The following is a 26,691-nucleotide window of genomic DNA, read 5'->3' on the forward strand; positions in this document are numbered from 1 at the left end:
AGGTCAGCCTCATACTTCTCAGGGGCAAGTAATCGTGTGGCCTTTTCTCCTCTCTCTGCCTTTGGCCTGTCGCCCCAAACCTGAGCCCCCACCACTCTGGCTGTCCCTGCCTCGCTTCGTGGCTTGGAGATGCCGCTGACCTGGCCACCAGAGCAGCTGGGAGCCTCGGCGGCAGAGAGGGGCTGGTGGCACGAGAGACTTGGGTTGGGGAGAGGCAGGCTGGGGCTGTCGCTTTTTAAGGTCAGTAATGACGAAGGTCTTGTTACGTGTGTTATCGGGGTCAGTGTGGTTCAGCTGAGCCGAGGCAGTGCTCAAGTGCTCACAGTCCGCGTTTGCATCTAACGTCATCACTTCCAGCAAGTGAGGGACAACTGGGGTATGATTCCCCCTTATGTGACTTTTATTAATGCTAGAAATGAAACATGAAAAAACAAGGAATCTTCACACATCGGCATGATTATGGTATTAACAGAGACCAGGAGGGCTGACAGGAGCCTTCTTTCTGGCCCCGATCTGAAGCCACAGTCCTGCCTCTCCTGGCTCCAGCAAAGAGGGACCAAAGAGGGACTGGGACCTTCCAGGATGGCCCTGGGCCTTGGAGCCCTGCCCGCCCCATGGAAAGCTGGACCCCGAGGTGCCGGACCTTGTGGCCTTAGGGACTTGCAGGCCGGATGTCCTGCCCTACATGACCCCTGACCTGGAGGAGCTTCCTAACGCAACGAGATGGAAGAAAATAAAGCAGAAAGGAACGATGAAGAAAACAATGTGGGATCAAGGGCCACAATGTCCTGCTGGCTTCCGGGATGGCGTCCCGGCACCTGACTCACACACATGTCGCCTGGACTCGGAATGCCGTCCAAGACCATTGCCATTTTAAAAAAAGCCCCAGACCTTGCCCTGGTCAGATTCAGAGCCCCACGGCACATGCATCCCCTCCGCAGGAAGGCCGGATCTGGCGGCATCGCTGTGACCTCCGGTGCCTCTCCCGGGAGCGGCCACTGCTGTCAGCCCTGCGTGGCCCCAAGCCCGCACGCTTTCGGGGTACCGTGCAGCAGCGGCCTTGTTGAAGGGTGGCGCGGTCTTGCGCACCCTGGAAAGGAGGGTGAAGTCATCTTCTTCAGGAATCCCAAACGAATAGCTCCCGAACAGGTCACGCTACCCGAGCGTGTACTGCTCCGTGCAGCCACGGCTTCCAGGGGACACTCTGCAGGTAGGAGCTCTGCGCGGCACTCGGTTGGATGCTGTTTCACGGTGGACCTGGTGCAGCTGTTCTCTGATCTCCAGACTGGGCGCTTCCTGGCACCCGGGCGTAGAGTTTGTCTGCACTGGCCTCGGTCAGGTAACCGAGACTCTGAACCTGGGCGCCTGCACAAGGCAGGTACCATCAAGGAGAACCAACAGCCCTGCCTTCCGGTCCGAGGCCCTGTGACTCCCTGCAAGTCACACCGGGACAAAGACTGCTCCTTCCCAGCTCTGGCCTGTGTGTTGGGACGTGGCAGTGGCTGCGGGGAACAGGGGCCCTCTCATTTCTCTGTCCAGGTTCATTAAGGGGCCCTTATATCATTTAAACTGGCCAAGAATTTCTCCCCACTTTCCTCCGGGAAGGAAATGAGGTGACCAGGTCCTGCTGCTTTGAACGTCAAGTACTCGAACAGTCTGAAAGGCCCAGACTGGCATTTATTTCACCTTTGGGACACTGTGAACCCCGAACCCCTACAGCAAAGCCTACAAGCTCCGACCGGCCCTGACTATCATCTACCTGCCCACTTAACCAGTCCATGGTCCCACGAGACACCACGCCAGGAAGAAGGGTGGCCCCGGATCTGCTTAATTCCCGGTTGCTCAATTTGTCTTCTGGCGGCAGGTGCTCAGAAGAATCAAGGGCCGTTACGTCAAACCCCGTGCCTGACTGAGACTTTCATCTGGGTCCCCTGGGCCTCAGCACCCCACCAAGGAAGGGGTGACATGATGCCCTCATGACAAACTGGAACCGTTTGGTTTCCGGACTGAGTCATCACTAAAACAGAAGGGAAAATTCATCGGGAAATTTGAGAATGGAACTCATTGTCTTCTGCTGTGTTGTGCTGTGTTTGTTTTCTGGTCATAACTACCTATCGCTCAAAAGCTTGAGTCTGGCACAGGACAGCCAGGGATGATTCGTGCCTTCCCGAGGGGACAAAAAATTCTGTCAGCATTAGCCAGCTCATGGGAAACACACTGCAAGGGTGCCACGTGATTGAAGAACGGATTTCACAGTGACTGTCAAAGAGGTATTTCGAACGGGAGCTTCCCATCTGAACACCACACAGAGAAAACCGGCCTGGACACGCACGCCGTTCACGTCAGAAAGCACCTGCTCAAAGTCACAGGAAAGGGAGAAGCGATGATGTCTCATCTTGTGTCTGCACGTGTTCCTCAGTCTCCGAGGGTGACCGAATGCGTAGGCTTCATCACAGTCCTCAGAGGCAGTGGCGTGAGCCTACGACAACTCTGTTGTATGCCTCGCTCTGTGAGGGACCGGAGGCAGAGTTCCTTCTTCTGGTTCTGTTCTCTTGCCTTTGCAGTGGGGGCAACAGTCTCTGCCAAGCCTGGCTTCTGAGGTGTTTTAGGAAAGAGGTGAGATGATACGTGTGAAGACGTGCCCAGAAAGGCCAGCAGCCATGGCAGAGCCAGCCAGCCCGTGGCGTCTGACGTGCTCCCCCTGGGGCCCGGGGCTGACTGCCCCCATCATTCAAATTGCCTTTCTTGGGGTCAGGAATGATTTATCTGTGAGGGTTAGATGCTGCCACCACCTCTGGGTTTCATCCCTCCAACCAGGTCTTCAGAGGCTGGACGGGAAGCACAGAAGAGGGGTCAGAGTTTTCAAATCTGAGGGTTAAGTCATCCTGTCTGGTGCCAGTAATGGCTCTGATCCGCCCTCCAAGTGCTCCACCAAAGAGATTCTGAACCAAACTCTGCAGAAAACACACTCCGAAGCCTTGTTTTTGATCGTTCCTACCCTGCCTGAATGGAGTTCTCTGCATTATAGTTCATGGCTCTGGAATCTTCCATCGCTGCCTCTTACATCAGTGGAGTCAACTGCAAGCATCCCAGAGGCCTTTGGCCAGCGTGGCCGGGAAGGTCACTGCCGGGATCGGCAGGGATGGGCGTGGGTGCTGGGAGACCACCCCCTTGTCCCCCTTCAGTGGGTACAAATCCATCCTCTCTCCCAAAGCTTCTTGGCAAGCTCACGGCAATCACAGCTTCTCTCTGGCTCTTGACTGGCTTCGCCCATCGCTGCAATTCCGGCAAAGCAGCTCCGCGCCTGCGCCGAGCTTGCTCGCCCACTTGCGGCCCGGCCTGCGCCTCACGCTTTGGACTGCCGCTCGTCCGTCCACTCCTGCCTTGTGCTCCGGAGGGCCTGGGTCTTCCGCTCATCCACCTGCACGTAGTCGACCCTGTGTTCTTCCGAGACGAGAAGCTTCTGGAGGGGGGGAGAGCAAGATTTTCATTATGTGCACTGAAAACAAATTGGGCAAACATCAGGTCTCTGGCGTAGATCACGGCGCCCCGATCTAGCGCACTTGGGGGTCCTGAAATGCCTCTGCTCCTGGACTCCCGGGGACCTCGCTGCGGCCGGCCGGCTCTGCCCACCCCACGCTGAGCGCCGGCGACATGGGCTAACCCGATGCGCACGACACCCAGCATGAGCCCCAGCCGGCGGCGGCTTCTCCTGGGCCCTGTATGGAAGATGGCCCCGGCTGCGAGCGACAGCGACAGAGGCCTCTGCCACCATGAGCCACTAAGGTGTGGGGCTCGTCCGTCTGCAGTGACTGCAGGGCCTGCCAGCACCGACTGCGGTTAGGCCGCAGCGAGGTTAGTTAGGCCGCTAACTCCCCCTGACCACGGGCCTCGACAGAGGCACGACAATTCTGAGCCGCGCTGTACACACCGCGGTACTGCGTCGGCGGCTGAAACCGGCCACCTCAGGCCCTTTGCCGACGGGTCCCGTTGCCACCGGAGAGTCTTGCCGCCCCCCAGGGTCGAGCCAAACCACCGCCATGCCTCCCGCCCAAGCAGATGCTTCCCGGGACCTTCCGAGAAGACTCATGGCCAACGCCCCGGGGAGCTCGGAAGGGAAGGGGATCCGCGGGCCGCCCTCGGCCCTGGGGGCGCCTACCTGCTGCGCGGGCGCAGGCGACGCCGAGTTGAAGTCCAGAGCCAGGTAATCCAGGCTGGATTTCCTCGCCCACGTCAGGGTGCCGCCGCTCAGCGAGTGCGCCGCTCTGTGATTCTAGAAACCAACAGCACAGGACTCAGGTTAAGGGCGTCGGGCCAGGCTGCCCGAGGGAACTGAGGCGAGTCTGCACCTGCGCCCCAGCCCCCCACAGCGCGGCTGATGCAGCCACCCGGAGCGGCCCCCGTCTGAGTGACAGCTGGCATGAGACACAATGTGGACGGTCCAGCTTTCATGCCAAGCCATTCTGTCACCCACCATGGAGACAGCCGGCCAAAACCTCCCTCAAGAAGAAAACTGCTGTAAGAATAAGACAGGCCAAGGGCACCTCAGAGACCCATCTGCAAAAGATCGATCACATTTACTCAAGTTACAGTGAAGGTGCCGCCAATGCACTCAAAGACACTTTACACAACGCTAGCAGTGTGACATGGGCGACACACCCATGCACTCAACACTCAGCCTCAGAAGCCCCCGTGCCTCTTCTATGACCTCCTTTTCCTCACAAAAGACTACGCACTGTGTTGACCTTGGTACTGACCACTGTTTTTGAATATAGTTTTGACAGCATGGAAGCACCCTTACAACACACACCTCAGTTTTGCCTGTTTTCAACTTTTATCAATGCAAACACATAGTACGTATTTTGGGGGACTCCCCATGTTGCCCCAGACTCGCCACTGCTGAGGCACAGCCATCCCCCGAGGAGTTTCTAGGCTGTGGGTCCGGGAACGGCAGGCCTGGCCCACCGGATGGGGCAGGTGACATTACCATCCCGACACACTCGGCGGGAGGTTCTGAGCTTTCCACTCTCCATCCTTCACCCTAACCCGCGTGGGAAGATCAGCGTTTCCAGTTTCCCTCATTTGGGGGAAATGGCATCTTCCTGTGCTCTGCTCTTCTGTGCCCTCGACACTTAATTGGTCACCTTTTCATATGTTCAAGGACCATCGATTTTTCTCTCTGCTGTGAATTGTCTGTTCAGGTTTGCTTTTGCTTTGCTGAGTTTTATATGGAAGTCCCTGCTTTTTTTTCTTTTTATTTTCCCGACTGGCTTGTTTTTTTTATTTTAAGGAACTCTTCCTATGGTGAAGTCATAACTTGTTGCCCTATATTTTCTCCTAGAATGATAAACTTTTGCCCTTCACATTTAAGTAATAACCCAGCCTGAGCTGATTTTAACCTATGGTGGTGAAAAAGGGATACAGTCCATTCCTTTTTTGTTGTTTTTACCCCACAGGGATAGCCACCCTGTCTTCTGCGGCGCAAACTCTAGTCACGTGTTGCGTTCTCGTATGTGAACAGATGTTGAGTTCTATCAAATACTTGCTCTGCATCTAATGAAATAATCACATCATTTTTCTCCTTTAATATATTAACATGCTTGATGGACTTAATAGAGTCTTTTAATTCAGAGTCGTTACACCTCATCTCTCAGAGAATACTGCGGAGGGCCCTTGTCGCGATGAACATAGGGAAGCCTGGCTCACTACATGGTACTCCAGAAACAAATATAGCACTGTATGTTAACTAACTGGAATTAAAATTAAAACTTAAAAAAAAAGGTAGCAAGAGATTATAAAAAAACGTTTCCCCTTCTGGCATAGTTTTTGTTTCCTCTGATCTGTTCTGGTCTCTACCCTTTGTGCCAGAGCTTTCCTGAAAGGTCTGATGAGGACATTGGCTGTCCACTTGTATGTAAGAGTCAAAGTCCCAAAAGTCGACTGGAAGCTTTGAGTACATGGGTGGTGCTTGTCCACTGTGGGGTTCACTGCAGGGTGATCCTACTGGATGTTATTCTTGGTAAACTCTCAGTGTCAGGACCTCGGTCTTCCTTGGGCTGCTCAAATAGCCCACAGCACTATCTTCCAACCTCCAGGACTCGGTTGCAGAGGTCTGACTGTCAACACTATGGAAAAGAGGGGCTAGGGAAAAGGTTTGGGAGTGGTTCTCATATTTACCTAATCACCTCGTGCTTAGTATTTAGTATTCTTGGTCAAATGGGTCTAATGTCTCTCCCCGCCAGTTCAGAGAGCCCTTGTTTTATTCTCTCTGGAGACTACACTTCAACTTCTCTGTAGAGACAGGAGGTCCTAGTGGCCCACCTCCACGCAGTGAGGGAGAGGCACTGCAAGATTTACCTTAGGCGGGCTTTGGACTACTAGCCCTTCTTTTCCTTTCCCTTCAGCCCTAGTTCCAGAACCATGCACCATGGACAATTCCTGAACCTTTTAGGTACTCTATAATATTTTCTGCCTCTCTCTGACCCCCCCGCATATTTAGGATTTAACTTTCTTAGGTCTGATAAGTCATTTACCACACACCCATCTGCTTTCCATTTTCCAATGTCACTACTATTATCTTCTCCAATTCTTTATACCCTTATGGGTTTATGCCTTCACCAAATCCCTGTACTGAAATTTTAGAGGCTCTTTTGGGATGGACGGAAAACAGAAGCCTGGGGTGGATCTGCCATCTTTACGGAGATGTCCATGAACAGATTCTGGAATGTTAAATCCACTTTGTATACCTGGGATAAATTCAACTTGTTTGCGTATATTCTCAGCTTTTCATAGTGCTGGATTTATTTTGCTAAAATTTTCTGTAGGGATTCTTTTCTGACAACTTCATTGAGCCATAATTCCAGACCACACAATACTCCCATTTAAAGTTGACAATGCATGTGTCCATATTTGTGCAATCACTGTCTCAGTCAATTTTAGGACATTTTCATCACCCCAAAAGAAATCTGCACCCCTTAGCTGTCATCCACAGTCTCACCATCTCCCCAAGCTCCAGGCAACCACCACTCATCTATTTTCTGTCTCTACAGACTTGCTATTCCAGACATTTCATACCAGTGCAGTCATATAGGACGTGTCTTTTGAGATAACTGGCTTCTTTTACTCAGCATACTGTTTCCAAGATTCACTACTGTTGTTTCATTGTACGACTGCATAATGTTCCATTGGGTGGCTAGACCACGTTTTATTTACTGAGTCAACAACTGATGAACATTTGGGCTATTTTCACTTTTGGGCTCTTAAGAAAGTGCTGCTGGGGCGCCTGGGTGGCTCAGTACGTTGAGCAACTACCTTTGGTTCAGGTCATGATCCTGGAGTTCTGGGATTGAGCCCCATGTCGGGCTCCCTGTTCAGGGGAGAGTCTGCTTCTCCCTCTGCCTCTGCCTGCTACTGCGCCTACTTGTGCTCTCTGTCAGAAAAAGTGCTGCTATGAACATTTGTGTACAAAATTTGATTGGAAATATACTTTTTTAGGATATTTTAACTTACGTCAGTGAGTAAAATTGGTCTGTAATTTTGTACCTATGTTATTGCTATTTGTATCATGTTACTTTAGCCTTATAAAATTTAAGGGGGGTAATTTTTTTTCATTCCCTGGAGGCATTTGTGTAAGACTGTAATGCTCTCTTCCATTTGGTAGAAAGTGTCTGCATAGTCGTTTGGGGCTCATGACCCTTTGCAGTTGTCCCTGCTGAGATCACTCAGGTTCCTATTTCTACTCGAACATGTTTTCGGATATTTTGTGATAATTTGCCTATTTTCACCAAAGTTGTTAAATTCATAATATTCTTTTATGTCATCAATCTCTGGCATATTTGCAATTATTACCTCCTTTACATTTTTAATATTGTTTATTTGTATCCATTGCTTTCTCTTGATTAATTATGTTCAATTTTAGTCTTTTCTTTTTAAAAATATTTATTTGACAGAGAGAGAGAACGCAAGCAGTGGGAATGGCAGAGGGAGCAGCACACTCCCCGCAGAGCAAGGAGCCAATGCCCGGCTCAATACAGGAACCCTGAGATCACAACCTGCACAGAAGGCAGAGGCTTAACAGACTGAGCCACCCAGGCGCCGCGACCGAGTTTCTAATTTCATCCTAATTTTTGTTTCTATTTGTTCTAAATGGTCTTTTCTAATTTGCCTGGTCATTTTTTTAAAAAGGGGGCATGGGGCTCAATCCCAGGATGCCGGGATCATGACCTGAGCTGAAGGCAGATGCCCGATGACCAGCCACCCAGGTGCCCCTGGTCATATTTTACTGGCATGTTGTTAGTCTAACTTTCAACTCATCTTATTTCTTTAAATATATCAAACATAATTATTTTATATTCAAAATCTAGTTATTTCCAATAATAGCTTACTTCTGTATTTGATTCTATTGTTTGTAATTTGTATCAATTCTCAGGATTTGTAATTCCTTGGCATTTTTTGGTCCCAGAGATTCCCTTTCCTTTTTTGTCAGTTGAGTTTTGTTTTTAAAAAATATATTCTCTATCATTTTAAGATATTTTATGTGGTGGTATGTAGTTTTCATGGTAGCTTGTCTACAGAAGTGTCCTATCAAATTAAAAAAAGTAGAACAAATGTAGCTCCACTTCCTTTTTTTAAGATTGTATTTTTAGGTAATCTTTATGCCTTATGTGGGGCTCAAACTCACAAACCCAAGGTCTAGAGCATGCTCTAGCAAATGAGCCCACCAAGTTCTATTTCTCATGTTGGATTAAATAATTTTGACCCCTCTTCCTGCAAAGAACAGTATTATTTCATTTTTGGTAGAATCTGAGGAATTGTTTCTAAAACTGTATGGGAAAAGAGGAAACCAAAAATAGCCAAAGAAAACTTGAGGAAGATCAACAAGCAGGACTTACTTTCCTTGATAGCAAGACTTATCAAGCTGCAGTAACCAGCACGGTGTGCTAGTGTCCAAGACAGACAGGTAGACCGATGGAACAGATCTGAGAGACCAGAAGAAGGCTTGATTTATGGCAAAGATGGCGCTGCAGAAGTGGCAAATCATAGTAATTTAAAATAAATGGTGATAGATCAATTAGAGAAACATATCGAGGGAAAATGAAATTTGATTCCCACCTGCAATCATACACAGAAGTTAATTCCAGGTGCACTGCAGACCTAATTATGAAATGTACAAGTACAAAGCTTCTGACAAGTAACCAAAATTTACCCAAGATTTCATAGATCATGTTAATGGTCCTTCAACTATTAAAGAAACTGAAGTCACCCACATGTTTCACTGATAAATTTGCCAAAAATTTTAAAGAATAAATAACACTAATTCTACATAATCTGTTCCAGAAAATAGAGGAGGAGAGAACACTTCCTGAGGGTCCCAACATTACCTTGATAACAAAACAAGGCAAAGACACTATGAAATACCTGCAGATCGATACCCATTGTGACCATGGATACAGTATCCTCAACAAAATGTTAGCAAATCAAATCCAGCAACACATAAAATGAATACTACACCATGACCAAATGGATTTTATTTGGGGAGTTCATGACTAACTCGATATTCAAAAATAAACCAGGATATTATTAAAAATAAACCAGGATAAATAAACCAGGATAGTCCACAATATTTACAGTCTAAAGAAGAAAACAAAACGATCATATCAATGAATACTCAATAGTGAGACTGCGTGAAAGGGAGACAAAGAGATTTGTGCAGTGTACTCAACACTGCACTCAAGTCATCAGGCTGGTGAGAAAGCAAATGAAAGAATGAAGGAGCACAGAGACGGAAAAGGAAGGAATAAAACACTGTCTTTACAGATGAGATGATCATGCAAACAGAAAACCTCAGGGAATGTAAAGAAAATAAACCTCCCATATCTAATAAGGGAATTTGGCAAAGTTGCAGGATACAAGGCCAACACACCACAAACAATCGTATTTGTATATACTGCCAAGGGACAACTGAGAGCTGAAATTACAGAAATGACATTTACAATAGCTCCAAAAGGTGAAATACACAGGTAGAAGTCTAATAAAACATGATAACATCTATACGTTAAAATTATAACATTCTAAGGAAAGAAATAAAGAAAATCTGAATAAATGGAGACACACTATGTTCATGAATTAGAAGATCAGCTTAGAGTAAGTGTCAGTTCTCCTCAAATTTATTCATAGATTTAACACAATTCCAGTCAAAATCACATCAGGATATTTTGTTAGGTAATGAAAAGTTATTCCAAAATTTACATTGAAAGGCAAAGGTGGGGGCACCTGGGGGGCTCAGTCAGTTAAGCGTCTGCCTTCGGCTCAGATCATGATCCCCGGGTCCTGGGATTGAGCCCCACATCGGGCTCTCTGCTCAGTGGACAGCCTGCTTCCCTCTCTCTCTGCCTGCCTCTCTGCCTACTTGTCATCTCTCTCTCTATCTCTGTCAAATAAATAAATAAATAAATAAATCTTTAAAAAAAAGAAGAAGAAACTCAATGAATTGTGCTCAATCAATAGGCAATAATGTCTCTGCCGCTGGCCATAGCAATGTTTTCCCAGATATGCCTCCTGAGGCGAGGGAATTAAAAACAAAAATAAACTATTGGGACTACATCAAAATAAAAAGCTTCTGCACAGCGTAGGAAACAATCAACAAACTTAAAAGGCAACCTACTGAATGGGAGAAGGTATCTGCAAAATACGTAAAGAATTTCTTATATGACTCAACACCCCAAAAACAAATAATACAATTAAAAAACAGGCAGAAGACATAACAGACATTTCTTCAAAGAAGATATCCAGATGGCCAACAGACACATGAAAAGATGCTCATCGTCACCGATCATCAGGGAGATGAAGACCAAAACCACAATGAGATGCCACCTCACACCAGTCAGCACAGCTAAACTCAACAACACAAGACAGGGAGGCCTGGCTACCTCAGTCAGCAGAGCATGTGACTCTTGATCTCAGGGTTGTAAGTTCAAACCTCACACTGGGTGCAGAGACTATTTAAAAAAAAAATCCACAGTGAACAACAAGTGTTGGCCAGGATGTGGAGAAAAGGGAGCCCTTGTGCATTGTTGGTGGGAAGGCAAACTGGTGCAACCACTCTGGAAAACAGTGTGGAGGATCCTCAAAAAGCTAAACACAGAACTACTCTAGGATCCAGTAATTGCACGGCTGAGTATTTCCCCAGAAAAGATGAAAACACTAAGTCAAAGGGATCCAAGCACCCCACATTGAGAGCAGTGTTGTCACAATGGCCACAAGACAGCAGCAGCCCAAGTGTCCATGGACTGACGAATGAATAAAGATGTAGTGTGCGCACACGCACACACCCACACCCACACACCCATGGAATATTATTTGGCCACCAAAAAAGAATGAACCCTTGCCATTTACAACATGGATGGAGCTAGAGAGAATCATGCTAAGTGAAATAAGCCAGTCAGAGAAAGACAAACAGCACACGATTTTACTCATATGTGGAATTTAAGAAATGAAACAGATGAGCAAAGGAAAAAACAAAAAGAGGTAAGCCTAGAAACACTCTTAACTCCAGAAAACACACTGATGGTCACCACAGGAGAGGTGGGGGGAGGGAAGGGGTAAATAGGCGATGGGCATGAAGGAGGGCACTTGTGGCACAGCGGCAGGTGCTGTGCGGATGTCCTGAGTCAATACATTGCACACCAAAAACTGGTACTGCACTGTATGTTGACTCTACTGGTATTTGAGTAAAACCAAATAAATCTGGCTTAACCAAATTAAAAACCTTTGCTCTGCAAAAGAAAGAAGAGAATGAAAAGGCAAGTTCCAGATGCAAAAGAAAATCTGTGCCAGTCACATACCCATTGGGTGAGTCGTACTCAGAATACGTAAAGAGCTCTCAAAACCCAGTGTAAGAAAACAAACAGCACAACTGAAACTCAGGCAAAAGGGTCCAACAGATAGATACTGCACCAAAGAAGACACACAAATGCCTGACAGACACACAAAATTAAGTCTGACCCCATTTGCTGTTAGGGAAATAGGTGTTAAAACGACAATGAGATACCACTACCTACACATTAGAAGGTCTAGGTTAAAAACAAACAAGAAAACTGCGGACCAAGGACATTCCCGAGGCGTGGCCGGCACTCTCACAAACAGCTGACAGCTTGTGTGGCCATGACCATGACAGCAAGGCTTGGGCGGTACCTCTCAGAGTCAAACCTACAACAGATGACCCCGTTAAACCCAGCTAATGATCCAGCAATCTCACTTCTAGGTCCTTATCCTAGAGGAGGAGGCTTCAACAACGGCATTCTTGACTTTTGGGGTCAGATCATTCTTTGTCGTGGGGAGTTGTCCTCTGCACTGGAGGGCGTGTAGCAACCCCCCTGAACCACATGCCCCTGGGCGAGCTTCTGGCAACCGAAAACGTCTCCAGACATTGCCAAGTATCCCTTAGGGGGCGAAATCAACCCCCCGTAGAGAACCACTGCTCTAGTGAAATGAAAACTTGGGGAATGCCAACAGATGCCCACACAGAATCTGTAAAAGGCCCTCAAGATCAGGAACAAGGCAAGGTGGCCCGCTTCTGCAATTTCTACTCAACAAAGTATTGGAAGTTCCAGCTATATGTAGCAGTTAGGCAAGAAAAAAGTAAAAAGGCAACCAAGTTGGGAAAAAATAAGCAAAATAATCTGTTTGTTGACAACATTGTCTTATATGTGGAAAACTCTAAAGATTCCACGCAAAAAATTAATAACAAACAAAAATTAAACTCAGCAAGTGTGTAGGATACAAAGATCACACCCAAAATTCAGTTGCATTTCTATCCACTAACTGAACCACCTGAGAAGAGGGAATCAAGAAAACAGTATCACGGGGCCTGGGGGGCTCAGTGGGTGAATCGTCTGCCTTCGGCTCAGGTCATGATCCTGGAATCCCGGGATCAAGTCCCACAACCCTGCTGAGCAGGGAGCCTGCTTCTCCGTCTCCCTCTGCCTGCTGCTCTGCCTACCTGTGCCTCGCTCTCTCCATCAAATAAATAAATAATCTTTTTTAAAAAAAAGAAAACGGTATCATTTACAATATTAAAAAGAATGAAGAATTTGGGAATAAATTTAACCAAAGACTTGTAATGACAACTTCAGAACATTGCCGATGGGGCGCCTGGGTGGCTCAGTGGGTTGGGCCGCTGCCTTCGGCTCGGGTCATGATCTCAGGGTCCTGGGATCGAGTCCCGCATCGGGCTCTCTGCTCGGCGGGGAGCCTGCTTCCCTCTCTCTCTCTCTCTGCCTGCCTCTCCATCTACTTGTGATTTCTCTCTGTCAAATGAATAAATAAAATCTTAAAAAAAAAAAACATTGCCGAAAGAAAGCAAAGCAGACACAAATAAATGGAAAGACATTTCCATTTATGTGTATGGATTGGAAGACTTAACACCCAAATGTCCTCCAGTGGGTAAGGAGACAAACCATGGCACACTTGCACACTTGAACAGTGCTCGGCAGTAAAACAGAAAGAACGACTGACAAGCATTACAACTTGGGTGAACCCCGGAGACATTGCACTGAGTGAAAGAAACCAGTGTCACAAGATGGCAAACTCTGTGATACAAGTATAGCGATGGAGAACGCGTCTGTCAGGGCCAGGGATTCGGGTTGTGGGAGGGTGTGACTATGGAGACAGAGCTCGGAGGACAGCCTTGAAGTTGTGCCGTGTCCTGACTGTGCCGGTGGGCGCGGGAACCTATATCCACGTTAAAATGCACAGACCCGCACACTGACAGAAAGTCTGTTTCACTGTAAGATAATCTAAAAGCTAAAAAGTATTATAATGTCATAACAAACCACTTAAGGTGAGATTCCGAGTCTAGAATTCTACTATCAAAATCTTACAAAATGACTGAAATTACAGAATGTGGAAATACTGTAGGAAAGAGATCACAGAAGTTAAAATTGTCATTCTTCTAAATTTTCTGTAATTTCACAAACAGCGAAAGAAAGTAAAAGAACCAAACTTGCATCTCAGTCCCTAGCCTCAATTTTTTTTTTAAAGATTTTATTTATTTCTTTGACAGAGACAGATCAGAAGTAGGCAGAGAGGAAGGCAGAGAGAGGAGGAAGCAGGCTCCTTGCTGAGCAGAGAGCCCGATGCGGGACTCGATCCCAGGACCCTGAGATCATGACCTGAGATGAAGGCAGAGGCTTTAACCCACTGAGCCATCCAGGCGCCCCCTAGCCTCAATTTTTACATTCAGATCAGACCTTGTTGTCAGAGAGAAAAACATTAACATACACAATTACGTGCAAAATCAAATCAAACCCTATGAGTCATGTGGCTTGTTGTGTGAACGAGTGAAAGAAGGTAACTCAAAGATGGTGCTTTCCCCACAGATACCTGCCTTCAGCCAGTGTTCTGGGCTCCAGTTTGCCCTGTCATATGGCCTAGTAATGCCCAAACAGTCATTAACTCATGACTATCAACCTCAGTCAGAAACCAAGCCGTAACTATGCTGTTAATGAAACACCAGTCTTTCTCATAACCTCCAAGGTCAGGGATGAACTGCGAGCGTCTGGAATGAGTCCGCACTTGCTTTTATCAGGTTATAGGTTCACTTCCCTTTTCTGTTCTCTGGAGACAGAGCACAGCTGGCCAGTATCCTTTATAAGAGTGTTTTCTTCTAGAAGTTTCCCAAGGGCCATGACTAAGTGTGAAAAACACTGGGAAGACCAGAGCAGATTTGTATATGAGTCACTTTCCATCTGCATATGGTTAAGGGAACTTACAGCCTAATTTTTATCAACGAGAAAGGCAACATGAAGCATTTAATTACTGCTTCACTGGACATGACCGTGTTTAGATTTTTACTTGCCTACTAAGCTCATGCACAGGAGGGCCAGAACTGTCTTTTCAAAAGTGCGTACAGCCACAGTGCCTTGAATATCGGTTTTCTATGATCTCTTTTCAAAACCTCATCGGTCAAACAGAGATTCTCCCTGGAGTTAAGTTGCAGAACAGGCTAATGTGCCTCATAATTCCTAGAGGTGCTAAAATTCCCTCTGTCTTCAAAACCCGTGCTACCAACAGACTCCAACGTAATAGGAACGGAGGGAAGAGCAGAGCGTGGGGGAGATTAATTACTTAGTTAGGGTTAGGGTTAGGATGGAGATGTCAGGTCTCTATTTGCCCAGACCTACAGAAAGACCCGGTAACCCAAGTCTCCAGACACTGAGTCACATTCACAGCCCGGGACCCTGCACTCCCCGCCACCGGGACCCCAAGTGACTCCTCCCCCGGGGAAGGCTCATTAGAAATGGGGGCAGGGCCACCAGGTGGTCTGGCAGAAGGGCACCCAGGATACGTGCATTTGCGCTGGACAGCCACAGAGCCGCAAACTCACTGCGATCAAACAGGACAGCATGGCCCTGGTGGAAAGAACGGCTGATGTTTCCCGTCCCCCATTCCATACGCCTTGACCCTGGGGGCTCCCACCACAGCCTCAGAACGCAGGAGAGAAAAGCAGCTTCGAATCAGTTAGTTGCGGGTAACCTGGCAGCATGTTCAGGTGACTGTTTCCAGAGTGCAGGGGGCTTTCGGGGGCACACGTGTCCTCCACGAAGAGCTCACAGAAGGCACACTGGGGTGGAGCACATGAGAGTGTGAAACAGACGATTACCATGTGGATGTAGCTTTCTTCCTCTTCTCTGGAAACGGAATTGGCAAAAAATCTTGCAGAATTAATACCGTTTCTTTCTGGAGAGAGAAATCTGGTTCGATTGCTGAGAACAAAAACACAGATGAGGTCAAAGCAATGTCTTAACAGCTGCTCTGAAAGCCAGCCAGGAAGTGACATGGTCCCCGTGGGCTCTTCAGCCCTCCCCTTCCAGATACAGTTTCCTTCTGGCCAGAGCACTTCCCGAGGCCACAGGGCCTGCCCAGCTTCTGCCCTGTTCTGGGGCTAAGGGCTCCTACTTTTCAAGGGTTACTTCTTTCCAGACCCTCCATGTGACACAGCTCACAGGCTTTCTAGAAACAGACCAAGGCCTCATATCATCTAGGAAAACACACACACACACACACACACACACACACACACACACACACACACACACTGCTCCTTTGGGGCTCTCTTGTTTCCGTTCAAAGTAACTGGCAAACGTAACGAGGTGTGGCCATTCCTCTGGCGGGATGAGAACAAGACGGCAAATTCATTTCACCCTCCTCCCAAGTCAGAAGCACAGGCCGCATCTCTCTGCAGTCACAGCTGGAAACAGAGCTCTTTGCAGAGGTCCGCTTTGCAAAGTGACTGACTGTATCCTGCGGCATGGAGAGAAGCCAGAAACTCTGGGGCCAGGCCCAAGACTCTGAAAACACAACTTCTAAAGGATGAGAGTGCAGACGCATCTGGGGGCCTGTCTGCCAAGTCCATGCAGCGTCCCTCTTTCTCTGAGGACTCCCTTTTCCTACTCTGCTCACAAGCCTGGGCTTCTGGAAGCCATGTTGGCCCTCCTGGCCTATCCCCCTGAGCAGAGTCACCTGTGGCCCAGAGGCTGGGGCAGAACAGTTCCCTCTCCCAGGAAATGCGAGTTGGGGTTGAGAAAGAGCCTGTTTCTGCTGGTACTGGACCAGGGGCATGTACATAAGCTCGGGATCTATGGTACATGAAGACAGAAGGCGACGTGGGAGGTGGAGAGTTCCCTGGGCTCGTTCCTGACTCCAGCATCCTGGGACATCCAGTTACACCTTTTCCTTCGTGATCGACAAGGTATTTCTGGCTCATGATAACAAACCCCACCCCTCCTTTGACTCTAGCTACATCTCCTCAGAGTCTGAACTAAACCCAGGAGTGCCCCTGCCAGATGAGGGCCCTTTGAGCAAAGACGTACCAAGGGACGGTGCAGGTCCTGGTTACACACGCGTGTTCCCGGATGGTGGAGAGGTTTCTCAGGTCCAGGGGAGGAGGCCGTGCTACAAGACAATCCATGATACCCAGGGTGGTGAGTTCTTGGGAGTTCAAGACGAAAATTATGACATTCTATTTACTTACTAGCATGTCGAGTCCAAATCGACAAGCAAGCGCACTGATGATGGCTGCAAACTCACTGACTCACCCTAACCCTTCCCTACCGCACTGGTCACCTTACCTGCCTGACGCACCAATGGCAATACGCTGAGTCAACAGGCATTTGAAAACTCACTGTGTAGCAGGCATGGTTCTGGGTGTTGGAAGGGACAGTGTGAGCCCGGCATGTCCAAGATGGACAATGAAGTGTAAGGGGGAAGACCAGAACATTCTCCTGCCGGGTTGGTCACCTTCAGATCTCAGCTCAAGGTCTCCTGCCTAGGAAGGCCTTCTCTGACCTCCAGACAAGGTCAGGCCCCACAGCGTGGGCTCTCGTGAGTTCTTGCATCTACCCTTCATGGCGCTCCTTGCAGTTGGCAATGATCTATTCATCTGCGATGATCTGATTCTGGTCTAGACTGTGCTCTGGGAGGACGGGGATTTGTTTGGCTCATTCCTGGCAGTAGCCTTGGCACAGAGAGCAGTTCTTGGCACCTGACCCTTACTCCATACCTCAGTGGTCCACCTTGTTGAGTAGGTCATGCCTGTGTCCCTCTACCAGGGCCCTGACCAGGTTCCTTTTGTTCCCTCCACGAGACCACATGGGTAGAGACTATTTGAGTCTCCTCTACACCATCAGAGCCTCGGACAGTGACTGTCACTGCTCAGTCAGTTTCCCGGAAGCCTCCGAGCTGGGGGAGGTACTGAGCTAGAAAGGCCACGTGAGTCACAGAGTCCCTGGGGAGAAAGTCTCTCCTGGTGGCAGGACAGTCTGGCATTGGCCTCACCGACCAGCCAACTCGTGGCTTCTCTACCTGCCCTCTCCCGTTGGGTCCCAGGCTCCACCCCTGTAGCCACCCCTGTCAGCGCCCATCCTCCTGGCCCAGGTGTCCCCCTTCACACCTACCCAGTGAATCCCCAGCCCTGGGTCCATCCAACACGCTCATGCCTCTGAGCGCCAGGCCTCACAGAGCTGCAATGGCCAACGCAGCCACTAGCCACACATGGCTATTTCAATTTATATCTCTTCACATTAAATAAAATGGAGATTTCAGTCATGAGCATGAAAGGTACAGCATGGGGCATACAGTCAAAAAAATTGTTTTTCAGTTGTACTAGCCACACTGCAAGTGTCCAGGAGCCACATCCCTGTCATCACAGGAAGTTCTGTTGGGCACCATTGCTAGAGAAAATTAACTGAGCGAAATAAAGAGCGACCTTGAAGTCACATGTCCCGGTGAAGTTGCTCCTGACCAGAATGAGGGACTGTTCTCTCTGAACTGCCTCCGACAGGGCTCATTCTCTTACACGGTACTGACTTGATCACCCTCCGTCTTCCCGCTGCTTTTTAGCCGCTTCCTCCACCGCCCAATGAAGAGCCTGCAGGTTCTCCTCTCTCCGTCCCACCCGGTGCCCAGCCCAGCAGCACACGCAGCAGACGTGCTGGAAATGAGCGCTCACTCGAACCGAACCGAAGGTCGGGGGACTAGAACGGCCGGCCTGGGAGGGGCCCTGGCTCCCAATGTGGGGCAAGGCTGCGTGAAGCAGCAGATTTTCCAAAGCGTGAACAGAGGTGGGAACCGACCAGAGATTGCCGTCATTGTGCCGAAGGGCTCCTGCAAATCACAGATGCGTACCGGGCAAGGGGCACGAAGGAAGTTAGCAAGTTACTCTGACCTGCTTTTCTTTCCCTCTTCTTGCTCCCTCTCTGTCCGTGCTGCTCGCAGACCAGAGAAGCTGCGTGGGAACAATGCAGAAGCTTCGAGGAGCTCTGGGCCCAGAGGATCCAGACTGCTCATCGCCCCCAGACACCTCTGCGGCTGGGCACGTGCAGGGCTGTGAGTGGGAAGTTGTCTATGACCAGGTGTCCCACTCAGGAATCCGTGTCCAAAGTCATTCTTGACTAACCCTAACCTCACTGTGATTACATTCCAGTCTGTTTAAACGAAGACATGCCAGGTGGGTTTCATCAACGTCACTTAGTTCTGGGGCCTCTGTTAGGGAAGCAGCGAAAGATGAGCCTCCGGAACAATCTTGGCTCTGCAGGCGGTTTGCAGGGTTACGGTTAACCCTTAAGTCCCACACCTCCTTCTTGGTGTTAGCCCTTCCCTTTCAGTCCCAGCCACTGCTCCGCGCCCTTATACTTCCCAGCCCTGTAAGATGCTTCCTCTAGTGCTTCCTTCCTAGGGACGGTCAAGAAGGACACTTTTCCACGTGGCCTCAAGGACCCGTCCCCCCGCTCCCGCATGGCGCGCCTGGTCAGGTGGCTTACGTTTCCTCTGAGGCTTGAGATCTCTGTTCACTGGGGGAGGCTCCAGGTCTGCCGGCAGCTCGGGCAGTGGGCTCGAGAGGCTTCCTGGGCTCATTGGGATGTAGTCGTCGTGGCTGCAGGGGGGTCGAAGACTAGAGCCGGCCGCCTGGGGGCCCATAGGCACGTAGCCGTCCTCGGCCCCAGCTGGAGCCGTGGGGAACACAGGGGAGAAGCCGCATGGCTGCAAGAGAACAGGCACAGAACCGTCACGGCAACGGCTGAGGCGTGCTCCTGAGGGTGATGCTAGAACACGGCGGGCTGGGAGCGCGCGCAGATGCTCAAGGTCGGAGGAGATGCTGTAGGTCGTGATGAGTCCGACAAGGGCCTGGACAGCTCGAACTGGCAGTGTCCTTACAGAACACTAGAAGTCCAGTAGTTCCCAGACAATGCAAGCCTTAGGGGACACTGAAGGGTCCCCAGAGGCTCAGTGCTGAGTCTCAAAAGACTCCGAGGGAGCACATGTTGGGCAGGCCACCTGTGGTAAGGCTGAGGCTTAAAGGAACTCAAGTGCCAAACTTACCAAATTTAAACTAAGCCGCTTGTCTCGGTGCCTTAACGACTGGCCTTCTACGTCAGCTGCAAGAAACAAGCCAGGGTGGTGAGAAACGCACGACAGTGTCCACTGTGACCAGGTTCCATGGCCCTGTGCACTGCAGGGCCCTCCGCTCGGCTCCAGGGAGGAAGCGAAGCGGACACATTTGTGCGCGCAGCCTTGCTCCTCTGTCTGATCCTGTCTGGCCGCGTGTCGGGACACAGTCCCCAACAGACGGAGACCAGACCGGATCTGGAAGACTCCGTATCACGGCTTCAGGTCTCTCTGTGAATTCGGAGGACACACGGCAAACACTTAGCACATGCCCTTGGCACGTACCACAGGAATGTCCTGAGCATCGAGAGGAGAGAGGAGAGCCGGAGGTCGGAAGGGAGAAGGTCTAACAGACCCGGGTGACAAGCAGACGAGGGACGGCACCCAGAGCAGTGCATAGGGCGCTGGAGGCCTGTGACCACAGCTTTCTGGAGCAACAGCAGCCGTGCAGGCACGGGCACGGAGAAAGAGGAAGGTCAGGCTAATCGAGGACTAGAAGCCTGTCGGAGGGATGTGATGAACAGTGTGGCCAGAATAAGGGTTGGACATGTCCAAAAGGCAGAGCAGTAGGGTAAGTGGACCTCAACTCAAATGAGACGTAGTTTTTGGGAATTAGCAGCTTAGAGATGGCAGTCAAAACCCTAGAAGTAGATGCGTCTCCGTTGCAAGTGTTAAGAGCAGTTTAACTACAAAACCCTAGAGGATCCAGTCTTCACAGAAGCATGAGGAAAGTCTGGTACGTGCTCTTAGCACATGGCTACCATGGAGCTCTTCCTCAAGAACCTGGAGACACGGAGAGTCAGGTTGCCTTGGGCAAGTATACTGAAGAGTCAACATCATGTTTTGGGGGGGCAGAGGCAGAGGGAGAGGGAGAATCTTAGGCTCCATGTCCAGCACGTGGGCTCGATCTTATGATCCTGCCGTTATAACCTGAGCTGAAACCAGGAATGGGATGCTTAACTGAGCCACCCAGGTGCCCCAAGAGTCAACGTCCTCTCAAAGTGAGAGAATAATTCCCAGCTCAGAAGATGTGATGGACACTGTGCATCATGTACAGACTTCCTTTGTCGGTGATGTCCTGATAAAGCCACCCTAAATCAAAGATATTCTAAATGAAGAATGTCTTTATGACCAAACATTATAGCTTAGTCTAGCCTACCTTGAACGTGCTCAGAACACCAACATTCACCTATAGGTGGGCAGCATCAACTAAGACAGAAGCCTATCTTGTAATAAAATAAAATAAATAAATAAATTGGGGGTTACCTGGGGGGGGCTCAGTTAGTTAAGTGTCCGACTCCTAATTTCAGCTCAGGTCCTGAACTCAGGGTCCTGGGATCGATGCCCACATCACCCACTCCTGCCCCTACTCTCTCCCTCTGCCTGTGCCGCTCCCCTGCTCATGAACATACAAGCACTTTCTCTCTCTCTCTCAAATAAATAAATAAATCTTAAAAAAATTCCTAAATCAAACTATCATAAGGCAGGGACCATCTGTATACACATATATATTTATCTCTTTATATATTCCTTTTTAACACAAATGGTAGTATATTATACTCCCTGTTCTGCAACCTGATTTTTTCACTTAATATCTTGGATATCAGGGCAGAGAAACACAACCAAGAGCTTCTTCATTCTTTTACTCATTGTGTTTCATTCTACAGATGGGTCATAATTTGAGTATTCCTCTATTATTAGATATCAATTTTATTTCCAACACTTTGATTTAAAACAAAAAGAACCGGGCACCTGGGTGGCTCAGTTGGTTAAGCAGCCAACTCTCGATTTCGGCTCAGGTCAATATCTCAGGCTTCTCAGATCGAGTCCTGCATGGGGCTCCCTGCTTCTCCCTCTCCCTCTGCTGCTTCCCCACTCGTGCTCTCTCTCTCAGAGAAGTAAATTAATCCTTAAAACAAATGACAGAAATGGTTGAAAAATGGACATAAATGAAATAAGAATTGAATGTCTGTACTTAGGAAAAAAAGTGAAGAGAAAGATAAAACCAGGCTCAGAAATGAAGCCTTAGTTACAAGACTCCCAGGGAAAAAGAGTTCAACTGAAAATTAAATAAGTGCCATTGAATCAATGCCAGAAAACAACAAAGAAAATAAAAGAGAAACAAAAAGAATCACACAAAAAATGGTTGAAATAGGAGCCAGGCAAAGAAGATGCAATAGACGTATTTATTATTGGATTCCTCAAAGAAGGAAAACCAAACAGTGGTGTAGTACTAATATTAAACACTGTAATGCAAGAAAAAGTCCACAAGTCATTGTGGATGCTACATACTGAAAGGGCCCACCAACCACCTGGATGGTAAATTGTCCTACAACGGTGATACTGATAAAATGACAGAATGAAAATAGATAAATAGCTGGTTCAAAGCTAGAGAAAACCAAAAGATATTACAGAATAAAGATAAAAGCAAACAATGGTATAGTGCAGAGAAAGAGTAGACTTAATTTTAGGAAAAAACAGACTCTATGGGGCGTCCGGCTGGCTCAGCCCATGGAGCGTGGGATTCTTGATCTCAAGGTTGTGAGTTCAGGCCCCACGCTATGTACAGAGATTGCTTAACAATCAAATCTTTAAAAAATCAAGATATTTGTTTTCTGGGGGAGAAAAATAACCAAAAGGCAACCAACTAGCCAATCTAATCAGTGGGTAGGGGTTAGCACAAATCTACAAAATAAGAACTGAAGGGTGCCTGGGCAGCTCAGTGGGTGAAGCCTCTGCCTTCAGCTCAGGTCATGACCCCGGGGTCCTGAGATGGAGTCCCACATCGGGCTCTCTGCTCACCAGGGAGCCTCTTTCCCCCTCTCTCTCTGCCTGCCTCTCTGCCTACTTGTGATATTTCTCTCTGTCAAATAAATAAATAAAATCTTTAAAAAAGCAAAACAAAACAAACAAAAAAATAAGAACTGAAAAGGAGGAAATGCTTACTGAAGCCCAGGAAATTAAAAGAAATGAGAATTCTCCACTAATTTCTACACAAAGTTTAAAATCTAAATGAAATGGATCATTTCCTAGGAAAATAAAGTATACTGAAAGTGACCGAAATAGGAAACCTTACACATATAAATTACCACAGGATAAAAAAAAAATCACAATGGGGTCACCTTCCCAAAGCAGCAGGACCACATGATTTCGGCAGCGAATTTTTACCAACCTTTCAAAGACCAGTGCTACACAAATTGATCCAAAGCATAGAAAAATAAAAACATATTTCTAATTCTTTTTATAACATCTAACTTTGGTAGCTCAACCTGATAAAGCAAATCAGAAAATTGCGGATTAGTATCACCTGTGATTATCAGTGCAAAAATCCTAAATAAACTGTTAGCTGAGGAAGGGAGGGCTATTAAACTGGCTGCAGAAAGAGCTCAGCACAGCCATGTCCCAAAAGGCAATGGTAAAATCTCATCTAACTATAAAAAAACAATTATTTTGGGATTCTTCATATTAGCCAAAAGCACACAACACATTGGAAAGCATTCATTCAGCAAGAACTCCTGGACACCAGGTAAGAAGATCTGGGCCGTGGGGGGGTTCCAGCCCCCTCCTGAAGCCCAGCAGCTCTGTTGTCCAAGGGGACTCATTTGACTTGGATCAAGCATATAGCCACCCCACCCTCTAGATGTCACCAAAAGCAGTGGTGACCAGCAACGATCACGGTAAGCGGCAAGCAGGCAGACCAGCCAGAAATACGGCAAGATGATCTAGGGAAGGGGTCGGCCAAAGTGTGCCTTGATGAACTCTCACACATCCCTGGCAGGTCTGGAAAACTGCATGAACACACACGTTACCCTCATTTAGAAGAGGTCACAGAGGGCACAAGCTGCTGAGCTATCCCTAGCACAGCATGGGGCCGTGCCCACATAGAAAGCAAGAGTTGCCAAAGGCTGGAAGCCTCATGGCCTCAAGGGTTGCAGTGTGTTCTCTGACTGACCGCCGGCTGACTGATAAACTGGGATGACCCAGACCTCTAGGAAGCCAGGATGAAAAGTAAAAGTAAGGGATATGAAAGACAAAAGCTAAGCAGATATCGCGGCAGCTGTACATTGTGTGCGGAGCAAGACTCTTTAACATTAGTCTGGGGCGCCTGGGTGGCTCAGTTGGTTGAGTGTCTGCCTTTGGCTCCGGTCATGATCTCAGGGTTCTGGGATCAAGTCCCACATCGGGCTCTCTGCTCAGCAGGGAGCCTGCTTCTCCCCACCCCTGCCACCTCTCTCTGCCTGTCTCTCTGCCTACTTGTGACCTCTGTCAAATAAATAAATAAAATCTTTTTAAAAAATTTGAAAAAAGAAAATTAGTCTGACCAAGTCACTAAACCAACATACACTATAATAACAATTCCTAGGGGAATCAGAACGCACTTGCTACAGTACAGTATCTAAAAGAGCCAGTTTTTAGGGGTGACGGACTGGCTCTGCACTCAGCAGACACAAAGAGGGGGCAAAATAATGATCCATACATGGGGAAAAACAGTCAATAAAAACTGACTCTAAAAATGTCTAGATATTGGAATTAGCAGAAAAGACTGCTGTTATTTTTTTTTCTCTCTATCCCTCTCCCCACCTACCCCCAAAATAAATAAGTAAATCCTTAGGGACTCCTGGGTGGCTCAGTCATTAAGCATCTGCCTTTGGCTTGGATCATGGTCCCAGGGTCCTGGGATTGAGCCCCATGCCTGGCTCCCTGCTCAGCGGGAGCCTGCTTCTTTCTCTCCCTCTGCCCCTCCACCCTCCTCATGCTCTCTTTTGCTATCTTTCTCTCTGTCTCTCTCTCTCAAATAAATAAATCTTTAAAAAAAATCAATAAATCTTTAAAAAATTATAAGATAACACAACCATGGGTCATCAATAAAAAGAAATTAGAAAGAAGCAAATGGAATTTTGGAGTTCAAAAGTACAATAACTAAAAAGTAAATTCACAAGAAGGTCTCAAGAGAAGATTTGAACTGATAGAAAAATCAATGAACTCCAAATAGATCAATATAAATTGTCCAGTACGAAAAAGAAATAATAAGAATGAAGAAAAATGAACAAAGTCTCAAAGACTTGTCACCACCAAACATACTAACATACATGTAATTAGAGTCCTATAAGGAGAGGAGAGAGGGAAAAAAAAAAAAAAAGAAGGAAGTTTTTTTGAAGAAACAATGGCAGAAAACTTCCCAGCTTTGACGAAGAACTCTACATCTAAGAAGCTCAAAGAACTCCAAGGAAGCTAAACACAAACACCTCAATACCTAGACACATCACAGTCAAGTTGCTGAAAATCACAGGCAAGGAGAAAATCTCGAATGCAGTAAGAGAAAAGCAGCTCTGTAGGTACAAGAGAATCACAGTAAGATTAACAGCAGACTAGTCATCGGAAACTATGGAAAGCCACTGGTAGTAGAATTAAATTCAAAATGCTGAAAGAAAAAAAAATCTTGTCAGGTGAGAATTCTACATCCAGCACAACTGTATTTCAAAAATGAAGGCGAAATAAAAACATCCCCAGAGAAACAAAGATCAAGAGAACTTACTGCAGATCCTCCTCGCAAGGAATGCTAAAGGAAAAACACAACAATCAAAAACTTACTTGGGGAGAAGAGACACCACTGCAGTTGCTGCTGCATTGGGGATTTCTGACTTAAATTCAGGTGTCATTTATGAATAATGAAAAGCAGCAAAAGTCAACACTATCAGGGCAGTGTTTTCAAAAAGAGAGGAAAAAGCCAAGTTTGACCCTACTCAGTTTCAAGACTGTATTATTCAAGCCTTCACTGAAACTGGTATTGATCTGGAAGCTGTAGCAGTTTCTTGATGCTTCTGCAGCAAAACTTGATAACATGATGCACACAGGTGTCTCTGTGCTGGCTGTACCAGAAGACCCAGAGAGCACGTGAGCTCAGGTTTCCAACAAGTCAATCTGGTGCTACAAAGACCTGGAGAGAGGTTCAAAGGATTAAGTGAGCATGCAGCTGCTGTTCTTAAAGGGTTTTTCTGAGTCAGAGAGGAACTAGCTGGCTTTGGGGACTGGCGTTCTTCTGGCTAATGGGACACCTAACACATCCATTCCTAAGAGAGTTTATTTATCACGTGAATTTGGTTAAAGAAGAGGTCTCAGCAGCTTTCCCTTAAAGCTCTTTAAATTGTGGATCCACGAGAGAGTGGATCCAGTAGCTGCAGGTCTTCGGCAAGTCAGCGCAGATGATGCACTGGGCAGACTTTTCCTCCCGATCGACAAAGCGCTGAACACTTCACCAGGGATTCACTGAGCCAGGCTTGAAAGAACTTTTGGAATATGTTCAGAATCAGGAAACCATAGGAGCTTGAAAGGAATTCCAGAAAGAACTTGAAGAACAGATGTCCCATCATGATCCATCTCAGGATATAATTTCGTATGTTAAAGAGGAGATGGGAAAAACAAACAAACAAACAAACAAACAAAAAACAACCACCATCCCAGAACCCACTGTCATTGGAACGGTCTGGTCCAGTGAAATGAGCAGCATGGAATGGAACCAGAAGGAAGAGCCTGTAGCAGAACAAGCCATCAGGTACTTGAGGCAATATAGCCCTCTACTTGCTGTCTTTCCCACTCAAGCTCAGTCTGAGCTGACTCTGTTCTGGAAGATTCAGGAGGATTGCTATGGCAACATTCATTTCATGAACACCTTCTAGAAAACAGTGGTGCTTTTTCATCAAGCTGAAGTCCTGAGTGAGGAGCCCATGTCACAAAGGGGAGAAGTAT

At 47.7% G+C, this 26,691-nt stretch overlaps 1 protein-coding gene and 1 pseudogene across 6 annotated transcripts in view; one reads left to right on the forward strand and one right to left on the reverse strand.

The window, feature by feature from the left end:
* Positions 1–361: 361 nt before the first annotated feature.
* The window catches only part of GAB3 (GRB2 associated binding protein 3), a 78,203-nt gene continuing 51,873 nt past the window's right edge, over positions 362–26,691 (reverse strand). For 5 of the 6 annotated variants that reach the window (XM_032330600.1, XM_032330601.1, XM_032330598.1 and 2 more), the window contains exons 5-10: positions 19,879–19,934; positions 19,320–19,539; positions 16,872–16,953; positions 15,662–15,764; positions 4,160–4,273; positions 362–3,463 (exon numbers count right to left, since the gene is read on the reverse strand). In XM_032330600.1, the coding sequence (XP_032186491.1) occupies positions 3,347–3,463; positions 4,160–4,273; positions 15,662–15,764; positions 16,872–16,953; positions 19,320–19,539; positions 19,879–19,934 (692 nt within the window). In that variant the 3' untranslated portion in view covers positions 362–3,346. The remainder of the gene's footprint in view (positions 3,464–4,159; positions 4,274–15,661; positions 15,765–16,871; positions 16,954–19,319; positions 19,540–19,878; positions 19,935–26,691) is intronic. The other variant, XM_032330602.1, reaches the window with a different exon arrangement.
* On the forward strand, positions 25,607–26,678 carry LOC116582822 (annotated as a pseudogene).

The sequence above is a fragment of the Mustela erminea genome, chromosome X (genome assembly GCF_009829155.1).
Source record: "Mustela erminea isolate mMusErm1 chromosome X, mMusErm1.Pri, whole genome shotgun sequence".
NCBI classification, from domain to species: Eukaryota; Metazoa; Chordata; class Mammalia; order Carnivora; family Mustelidae; genus Mustela; species Mustela erminea.